This window comes from Clarias gariepinus, chromosome 22 (genome assembly GCF_024256425.1).
Source record: "Clarias gariepinus isolate MV-2021 ecotype Netherlands chromosome 22, CGAR_prim_01v2, whole genome shotgun sequence".
NCBI classification, from domain to species: Eukaryota; Metazoa; Chordata; class Actinopteri; order Siluriformes; family Clariidae; genus Clarias; species Clarias gariepinus.
Window position 1 is genome coordinate 29,350,104 of NC_071121.1, and position 9,897 is coordinate 29,360,000.

At 43.7% G+C, this 9,897-nt stretch overlaps 1 protein-coding gene across 1 annotated transcript in view; it reads right to left on the bottom strand.

Annotated features, from left to right (window-relative positions):
• Window positions 1–5,703: 5,703 nt before the first annotated feature.
• plod3 (procollagen-lysine, 2-oxoglutarate 5-dioxygenase 3) overlaps window positions 5,704–9,897 on the bottom strand; it is a 13,242-nt gene continuing 9,048 nt past the window's right edge. Inside the window, exons 7-18 of the mRNA XM_053483111.1 lie at window positions 9,796–9,893; window positions 9,606–9,707; window positions 9,316–9,447; window positions 8,365–8,486; window positions 8,071–8,175; window positions 7,840–7,965; window positions 7,553–7,694; window positions 7,332–7,445; window positions 6,964–7,140; window positions 6,722–6,868; window positions 6,329–6,454; window positions 5,704–6,220 (exon numbers count right to left, since the gene is read on the bottom strand). Of these exons, the coding sequence (XP_053339086.1) occupies window positions 6,065–6,220; window positions 6,329–6,454; window positions 6,722–6,868; window positions 6,964–7,140; window positions 7,332–7,445; window positions 7,553–7,694; window positions 7,840–7,965; window positions 8,071–8,175; window positions 8,365–8,486; window positions 9,316–9,447; window positions 9,606–9,707; window positions 9,796–9,893 (1,547 nt within the window). The 3' untranslated portion in view covers window positions 5,704–6,064. The remainder of the gene's footprint in view (window positions 6,221–6,328; window positions 6,455–6,721; window positions 6,869–6,963; window positions 7,141–7,331; window positions 7,446–7,552; window positions 7,695–7,839; window positions 7,966–8,070; window positions 8,176–8,364; window positions 8,487–9,315; window positions 9,448–9,605; window positions 9,708–9,795; window positions 9,894–9,897) is intronic.

A 9,897-nucleotide genomic window follows, 5' to 3' on the forward strand; every position in this document is an offset into this window, starting at 1 on the left:
AGAACAGAAAAGAGCCTGGATGAATGCCGCCCTCGATCCCTGAGAGATGGTGGGATGAGGCGAGCAGTGCTGGAGGATCGGAGGGAACGTGGTGCAGTGCGTGGTGTAATTAGCGCAGAGAGGTAAGTGGGTGCTGGGCCATTTTTGGCTTTGTAGGCAAGCATCAGTGTTTTGAATTTGATGCGGGCAGCTACAGGAAGCCAGTGCAGGGAGCGGAGGAGTGGGGTGGTGTGGGAGAACTTGGGAAGGTTAAAAACGAGTCGTGCTGCTGCATTCTGGATCAGTTGCAGAGGACGAATCGTGGACAGAGGCAGGCCTGCCAGGAGTGAGTTGCAGTAGTCCAGTCTTGAAATAACAAGGGACTGAACAAGCACCTGAGTAGCCTGTGAAGAAAGAAATGGGCGAATTCTTCTGATATTGTAAAGAAGAAATCGACAAGAGCGAGTAAGGTTAGCGATGTGTGGGGAAAATGACAGATGATTGTCCACGGTTACCCCAAGATTGCGGGCGGTGGTTGAGGGAGTGATTTGGTTGTTGTCCATGGATATCACAAGGTCTTGACCTGGAGATGAGTCACAAGGGATAAACAACAGTTCGGTTTTACTGAGATTGAGCTTCAGCTAAAGAGCAGCCATCCAAAATGAGATGTCTGCCAGACATGCTGAGATCCGGGTGGAAACCTGAGTGTCAGAGGGAGGAAAGGAGAGGACAAGTTGGGTGTCGTCTGCATAACAGTGGTATGAGAATCCATGCGATGATATGACCTTACCAAGAGACCGGGTATAGAGGGAGAACAGAAGAGGACCAAGTACTGAGCCCTGCGGGACACCAGTAGAGAGTCTACGTGGGGCAGATGTAGATCCCCTCCATGTTACCTCATATGACCTATCTTTAAGGTAAGAAGCAAACCATTGCCACGCTGTTCCACAAATTCCAAGGCTTGTAAGAATAGATAATAGAATCTTGTGGTTCACGGTGTCAAATGCAGCTGACAGGTCCAGGAGGATGAGGACAGATGAAAGTTTAGCAGATCTAGCAGCATGGAGCTTCTCAGTCACTGACAGAACGGCAGTCTCTGTGGAATGTGCCACTTTGAATCCAGATTGGTTTGGGTCATTAAGGTTGTTCTGTGAGAGATAAAGAGACATTTGATTATAAACCGTTCTTTCAAGAATTTTGGAAATAAAAGAGAGCAGTGATACCGGGCGATAGTTGTTAACTTCTGATGGGTCCAGGCAGGGTTTCTTGAGGATGGGAATAACCCTCGCCTTCTTAAAAGCGGCAGGAACATGACCAGATGATATGGATTGGTTGATGATGGCTGTGGTGAAGGGAAGGAGGTCTCGTGAGATGGCCTGGAGCATTGTGGAAGGGATTGGGTCTAATGAACAGGTGGTGGGGTTAGATGACGAGATGATCTGTTGAATCTCGTGAGATGACAAGTTGGAAAATTCTGCTAAAGGAGGGAAGGAAAGGTCCTAAGGTTCTGCCGTAGGAGTTTGGTTGAGAGCGAAGGACTGGCGGATTGCTACAATCTTCCCATCGTAGAATGTGGCAAAATCGTCAGCAGTCAGAGAGGAAGGGTCAGGAGGAGTCGGTGGGTTGAGTAGTGAGGAGATGTTGTGGAGTTTGCCAGGATCATGTGCAGACGCTTCCAACTTTTGTCTGAAGAAGGTAGTTTGGCAGAAGTCACATCACATGAGAATTTGGAAAGAAGAGTCTGGTAAGAGATGAGATCTGCATCAAGCTGTGATTTCTTCCATCTTCTCTCTGCAGTTCTTAATTCTCTCCTGTTGTTGCGCAGTACATCAGATAGCCAAGGAGCAGGACAAGATGTCTTCCTTGGTTTAGATGACAGCGGGCAAAGGAGATCTATGGATGAGGAGAGAGAGGAGAGGAAAGTTTCAGTCGCAGTCTCTAGTGGTAAAGAGGAGAAGGAGTCTGGGTCTGGGAGGAATGATAGGGTGTATGAAGACACAGAGGAAGGGGAGACAGAGTGAAGGTTTTTGCGGGTAAAAGAGACATTTTGGTGGTTAGGTTTACATAGAATGGGAAGGGTTATAGTGAAGGATACCAGGTAATGATCAGATTTATGAAGAGGAATAGTAGTGATATCTGTGACTGGGGAAGGGCGGCAGAAAACAAGGTCGAGAGAATTTCCTGCCTTGTGTGTAGGAGGGCAGCTGTTTAGGGTTAAAGAGAAGGAGTTAAGGAGAGGGAGAAGGAAAGAGGATTGGAGTTTATCAGATGGAAGGTTGAAATCTCCTAGAACAGTGAGAGTTTCTTCCTATTACCATCTCAGGGAGTTTTTCCCTCAGCACCGTCACCCTCGGCTCGTTCATCAGGGACGATCTGATCATTCTGATTCACACACATTCACATTTCATACAAACCTCTTTCATTTCTTTTGTATGTGTTAAACTGCTTTGCGACAATAACAACTGTTAAAAGCGCGCTACAAATTAAATTGAACTGAACTAATTAACATCCTCAACCTCAATACGGTTATGAAGCATTTATTACAACTAACACTATACTAGAAATAAAACTAAAATTTCAACATCACTCACTCACCTTCTATACTGCTTTATCCTGTATTTAAGGTCTCGGGGACCTGAAGCCTATCCCAGGAGACTTAGGGCACAAGTCGAGGAAACCCACCAAGCACGGGGAGAACATGCAAACTCCATGCAAACAGAGACGGAAATTGAGCCTGGCCGGGAATCGAATTCAATTCAATTCAATTCAATTTTATTTATATAGCGCTTTTAACAATGGTCATTGTCCCAAAGCAGCTTCACAAAAAAAAAAAAAAAAAATTAAAGATTTTTTTTTTTTTTTAGAAAAGAAAAGAAAAGAAAATATTTGGAAGTGTGTATGTGTGAGAAAAATGTGTGATGAATGAATGATGAATGAAATGTCTCTGATGAGCAAGCCAAGGGTGACGGCGACAGTGGCAAGGAAAAACTCCCTGAGATGGCAATAGGAAGAAACCTTGAGAGGAACCAGACTCAACAGGGAACCCATCCTCATCTGGGTGATAACAGATAGAAATAACATCAAGTGTGTTGTGCAGGTGAAAGTTCAATATATCAGAAGTTGTGTAGATTCAGTTCAGCAGTAGTTGCAGAGGGCAGATGGGGTCAGGATCACTGGAAGCACAGGAGCAGGATGTGTAGCTCCAGCCATCATAAAGCAGAATCTAGCTGGAGCAGGTCCTTCTCAAGATGCCTTAGAAACCTCGCAGGGTTGGCCTTTGTCTACTGACGCTGGCACAATCTCCAGATGTCTCAGGATGGGTAGAAAAATACAGAAAAGATGGAGAGAATTAGCGTAGTTGCCATTCAGGATAGGTGTACTGGAGTGTGAGGTTATGGGATGAGTTACGCGTATGCCAGATTAAAGAGATGTGTCTTGAGCCTACTTTTGAATAGGGAAACCGTGTCTGCTCCCCGAACAGTGTCTGGAAGGCTATTCCAAAGCTTTGGAGCCAAATATGAAAATGCCCTGCCCCCTTTTGTAGATTTAAAAATTCTGGGAATTACCAGAAGTCCGGAGTTTTGTGATCTTAAGGGACGTGGTGGATTATAGCGTATCAAAAGACTGGTTAGGTATGAGGGAGCTAAACCATTTAAAGCCTTGTATGTAAGTAGTACTATTTTGTAATTAATTCTAAACTGAACAGGTAGCCAGTGCAGGGATGATAATATAGGTGTTATATGATCATATTTTCTGGATCTAGTGAGAACCCTGGCGGCTGCATTTTGGACTAACTGTAGCTTGTTTATTGAGGATGCAGGACAACCACCTAGTAATGCATTACAATAGTCCAGTCTGGAGGTCATGAATGCATGAACTAGCTTTTCTGCATCAGATACGGATAGGATACTCCTAAGTTTGGCAATATTTCTAAGATGAAAAAAGGCTGTTTTTGTGATATTGGAAATATGATTTTCAAAAGACAAGTTACTGTCTAATATCACGCCCAGGTCTTTTACTGTTGAGCTAGTAGTAACAGTACATCCTTCTAAACGCAGGCTGAATTGTGAAAGCTGTTGTGTGCTGGTTTTTGGGCCGATGAGCAATATCTCTGTCTTATCTGAATTTAGTAAAAGAAAGTTATTGGTCATCCAATCTTTTATGTCCTGGACACACTCTGTTAATCTAGACAACTTGGGTATTTCGTCTGGTTTTGTTGAGATGTATAATTGGGTATCATCAGCATAACAATGGAAACTAATCCCATGCCTTCTATTGATGTTTCCCAGGGGAAGCATGTAAATTGAGAACAGGAGAGGTCCTAAAACTGACCCTTGTGGGACCCCATATTTCACTGGCAATCCGGACCCTGGGGGTGCAAGGCGACAGTGATAACCGCTACACCACTGTGCCAACAAACGTCAACATAATTACTAATTTGTAATAAAACACTAAGGTATCAAGATGTGATTTCCTGGATTTTTTTTCTTATTTTGTCTCTCATAGTTGAGATTTACCTATGATGAAAATTACAGGCCTCTCTCATCGTTTTAAGTGGGAGAACTGCCACAATTGGTGGCTGACTAAATACTTTTTTGCCCCACTGTATCTCCCTCTCAGTTCGCTCAGTTCTGTCTGCAGACTCGTTATTGTAGTCTTCATGCGACCATGTAGACAGTCCTCCTTCCATGTTTTTCTGGTCCATTTCTGCGCGGGTTGATGCAACTCGTGGTTTTGGCCTTGAACGTGTTTTAATTCTTCTTTAATCACACTCGAGGGCTATGAGAATTAGTGATTTCAGGTCTGCGAGGTTAATGTTAAGTAGCGGCGTGGCTGGAGCTTGGCTTATTGCGTAATTCAGCACTAGACCCAACACAGGCCTAGTGCTGGATTGAACACTGAATTTGTATTGGCATAAGTTTGCAGCCATAGCCAACAGTAAAAAAACTAAAAATAAAAAAGGGTTTTAGCATATTAAATATTATAGTTCAGCGAGTGCCCAACAAAAGCCTGAACTTTTTGCCTGATATTTTAAATTTTGTCATGAAGTTCTCAGTACTGAATGTTAATGATGTGGAGATTTCTGCAGTGCTCTTATTCCTGCTTAATTTTGCTATGGTATTAAATGTAAATGTACATTAGAATAATTTTTCTATAAAAGTGAAGAGATACATCGATCTAGCAGCACTGAGGTATTTTTTTTATAGTTCAAGACTATAAAAGGATGGTTTATATTTCCTTCCATGCTATTTGAAACACTACCAATTTAGTTAATACCATTTACGTTCTAATTTTCAAGTGGTCTGTTTTAAAGTGTGTGTGGTCATTATACCTGTGTGTTTGTTTGCAATCATTTTTCTTTTAACTGGAGCTACAATATCTAAGGTATACCGGTATGTTGACGGGTATGTCATACACTTTAAACTAGCTAAGATAGTGATCTGAGAATTCCTACTGTGAAAATGTCACTATATATTTTTTTTTAAAAACTTAATCCGAAGGGTCTTTTGGATTCTCAAAATAAATATTATCCAGCAATTAATGCTTCTTGTGTCTGTGATCTTGTGGTAGCTTTAGCATTAGCATCTAGCCAGTAGCCTAGCCATAGCCCTAGTTCTCCTACTTTTGCCTTTAACTTACTTTTTACCATTCAGTAAGTTAAAAAGTTATTTTTAAACTTTAACTTTCTATTGTGAATATTGAGGAAGGCAGAACCTGCTTCGATTTGTGACAGACGAGTTTCTCTTTATTTAAAATAAAAATAAAGAGAGCGCTCAGTTCAGTGTCTCAGCTTTTATTCATCATGTACAGGATCAAATAATTTAAAGTATTTTGTACAAAGCTGATAGCACTATGTTTTACAAAAACTATTCAAATGTAAAAAAAAAAAAAATGTCGTTGTATAACTAAAAGTAAAAGGTCACAAGAGGTAAAAATGTTGCTATAAAATAGAAAAGAAAGTTTTTAATAAGGTTATAAAATGAGTTTACAAACAGCGTCGACATACCAGGAAAGACACTTCTGTCTTTTAGTCACAGTGAACACACACACACACACACACACACACACACACACACACACAGTGTTAGGGGTCTACAAAGGAGACCATGATGTATCGAGTGCCTTTGGTTGTGGGCAGACCCTCATGGTAGTGTGTTAAACGTCCCGGGTGCATTAAAGACCAGCCCTTTCTGGGAGACTCTACTCTGCAGTCATAACGGAGGAACCTGGAGCCGCCTCCCTGAAACACACACACAGAACAAAAAATATCAGAAGTGCAGTACTGTACTTATGGAGTTGACTCTGCCTTTGTGTGTGTGTGTGTGTGTGTGTGTGTGTGTGTGTGTACTTCGAAGTCTTTCCCTTTGCTGTTTAGAGCGATGTTGATTGTGAAGGTTGAAGAGTCGTGATGTGGGCGGAGTGAAGGCTGTTCATCAGGACGATAACGAACCACAAAGTTCATTATAGCTTTACCCTGAAACACACACACACACACACACACACCTTAGGTGATGGAAGATTTAGCGCTTGCTTACTGTTATTACTATTATTATTATTACTGTTAAACATTAGTACAGAAGCGTGTGTGCTCTAATCCCTGTTCACTCTCAGTGCTCTTTACCAGTTATGGAGCTCTGTGGGTCGCTACATGCAAATCAATTGTGTGCAAGTATGCTTTGTATTGTGTGTGTGTGTGTGTGTGTGTGTGTGTGTGTGTGTGTGTGTGTGTGCGCGTGTGTACCTTTGCATAATACCCTGGGAAAAATTTCTCATTTACAGGAACGATGTAATCTTTCAGGAACTTGAGCCACTCTTTCTCAAACTGAATCTGGTTCATGTGAATATCGACTGTGGGAACGTTTTCATAACCACCTGTTAACCTGGTGTCCTAAAACACACACACACACACACACACACACACACACGTCAAGTCATATTACCCTTTTAGTGAAAACAAACAAAATCACACACACACACACACACCTGATGATTCCCCCCTGACCACTGGCCAAAGTGCTCCATGGTCTCAACCAGGTCGTCACACATCTTGTCTGAAAACGCAGGAAACCAGTAAACATCTGGGCATGGCTGCTCCACCAGACCTTCACCATCCTCAAAGATCTTAAAGTAATCCTCATGGATATACTTCTCCTTCCAGTCCTACACACACACACACACACACACACACAGCACTAACCTCAGTAAAAAAAAAAAACACTAAAAATAAAAAAAAGTTAAATCACTCGCGTATTCCTGTCATTATGGAAACATTTGACCAAGAAAGATTAATAAAGAGTGAATAAGTGTCTAAAATAATGTGTGTGTGTGTGTGTGTGTGTGTGTGTGTGTACCATGGGGTTGTCAAAGATCTGCCACATGTCTGGATGCAGTCTGCTGATGTTATAGTTGTTGGTGGCGATCAGTCGGCCGAACTCATCCCTATTGCTCACAAACATGAACACACCCTGCACAAGCGCAATAAAAAAATTATATATATATAAAAAAAAAACTTTTGCTAGATAATGCACATCAGTGTGACATGCAGGCAGACTGTCACAACACACACACACACCTGGTCCCGAACTGCCCTGCAGAACACCATGTCTGGGTCCAACCCGTCCTCCTGATAGAGAGACACCTGAGAGAGACGAGTACGAAGGACGTCACCTCGAATCAGATACACCTGAGTGATGTAGGGAACGTTCCACACCCCACTGGGGGAAGGGGAGGGGAGGGGGGGAGGGGGGGTTAGTGCAGAACATACATGGAAAAGGAAAGTTTACATAACACTACACACACACACACACACACACACACACACACACACACACACACACACACACACACACACAAACTCACACTCTTTTCGCCTGGACGATGTCGATGTAATCCTCAGAGCGAGAGTAAAACCCTTCAGGACTCAGAGCTCCCCAAAAATTAGACCAGAGTTTACCGGGTCGGGTCAGCATGGGGGCGATCACCGCCCTGGGGGAATGGGGAGGGGGGGGGGGGCGTCAACAGTGAGATTTAAACTTTTATGGTAATTAACTGCTGCACTGAATTGTGTGTGTGTGTGTGTGTGTGTTGTACTTGTTCTCCTCGATCAGGATGCGCAGTGTGTCTGGGTTGATCAAAGCCATATCGCTGTCCATACTGAAGTAGTAATCACAGGCAGGATCACTCTTACACATCTCCCTAACACACACACACACACACACACACACACACACACCGTGTGTTTATATATATATATATATATATATAGGTGAAAAAACACAAATCTGTAACTGCAGCCAAGATTTCAAACATCTGTCAGAAATTATTCATCATCGTCATGCAACAAGTGTGTGTGTGTGTGTGTGTGTGTGTGTGTGTGTGTCTTACACTGCCATGGTTCTGGCCTGGTCGTGCCGTAGGTTCTCTTCAGGTCCAACAATAAGAGCGCTGGGGAACAGAGAGCGATACTGATTCCAGAACTGCTGCACATGCTGCTCATGATACACCACCTACACACACACACACACACACACACACACACACGACACACACACACGACACACACACACACGACACACACACACACACGACACACACACACACACGACACACACACACGACACACACACACGACACACACACACGACACACACACACGACACACACACACGACACACACACACGACACACACACACGACACATTAGGGGGTGTGTGCACATGTCCATCTGTTGTGTATGAACAGTTTTAGGTGTGTGTGTGTGTGTACGTTGTTGTGTATGAACAGTCTCAGGCGTGTGTGTGTGTGTGTGTGTGTGTGTACGTTGTTGTGTATGAACAGTCTCAGGCGTGTGTGTGTGTGTGTGTGTGTGTGTGCGTACGTTGTTGTGTATGAACAGTCTCAGGCGTGTGTGTGTGTGTGTGTGTGTGTGTGTGTGTGTGTGTGTGTGTACGTTGTTGTGTATGAACAGTCTCAGGCGTGTGTGTGTGTGTGTGTGTGCGTACGTTGTTGTGTATGAACAGTCTCAGGCGTGTGTGTGTGTGTGTGTGTGTGCGTACGTTGTTGTGTATGAACAGTCTCAGGCGTGTGTGTGTGTGTGTGTGTGTGTGTGCGTACGTTGTTGTGTATGAACAGTCTCAGGCGTGTGTGTGTGTGTGTGTGTGTGTGTGCGTACGTTGTTGTGTATGAACAGTCTCAGGCGTGTGTGTGTGTGTGTGTGTGTGCGTACGTTGTTGTGTATGAACAGTCTCAGGCGTGTGTGTGTGTGTGTGTGTGCGTACGTTGTTGTGTATGAACAGTCTCAGGCGTGTGTGTGTGTGTGTGTGTGTGTGTGCGTACGTTGTTGTGTATGAACAGTCTCAGGCGTGTGTGTGGGTAGTTGATGGTGGTGAGACGCTGCAGGAGCTCCTGGATGAAGGGCGTGGCCTGCTCGATAAACACGGCGATGAGGACCCGCGGCATCTCGTCATCCTGTAACACATTTAAACATTAACGTTTAAACACACAGCTCACGTCAGCAACACTACAGGACATGACGTGTGAACACACACACACACACACACACACACACACACACACACATCTGTAATATAAAACTGTAACAAACACAAAAGGCTACAGACACACACCGGCACGTCGTTTAAATACAGCAGATCGTCATCACACACACCGCACCCGCGCTCGTATGTCCACGCCGTCGGCACGTAGTTCCCCAGATAGTTCAACTGGAGCTGCAAACACACACACACAGAGTATAGGTTATGAGATGGATTTGTGTGTGTGCGCGCGTGTGTGTTGAGATAAAATGGGATTGTTTACCTTAGTCGGGCCGTTGCCGTGGATAACAACAGGAAGTGTGTCATAAGCAACATTTCGAGCTCTTACTCGAGCTTTCTCAAACTTCAAAACAACTTCCTCTGA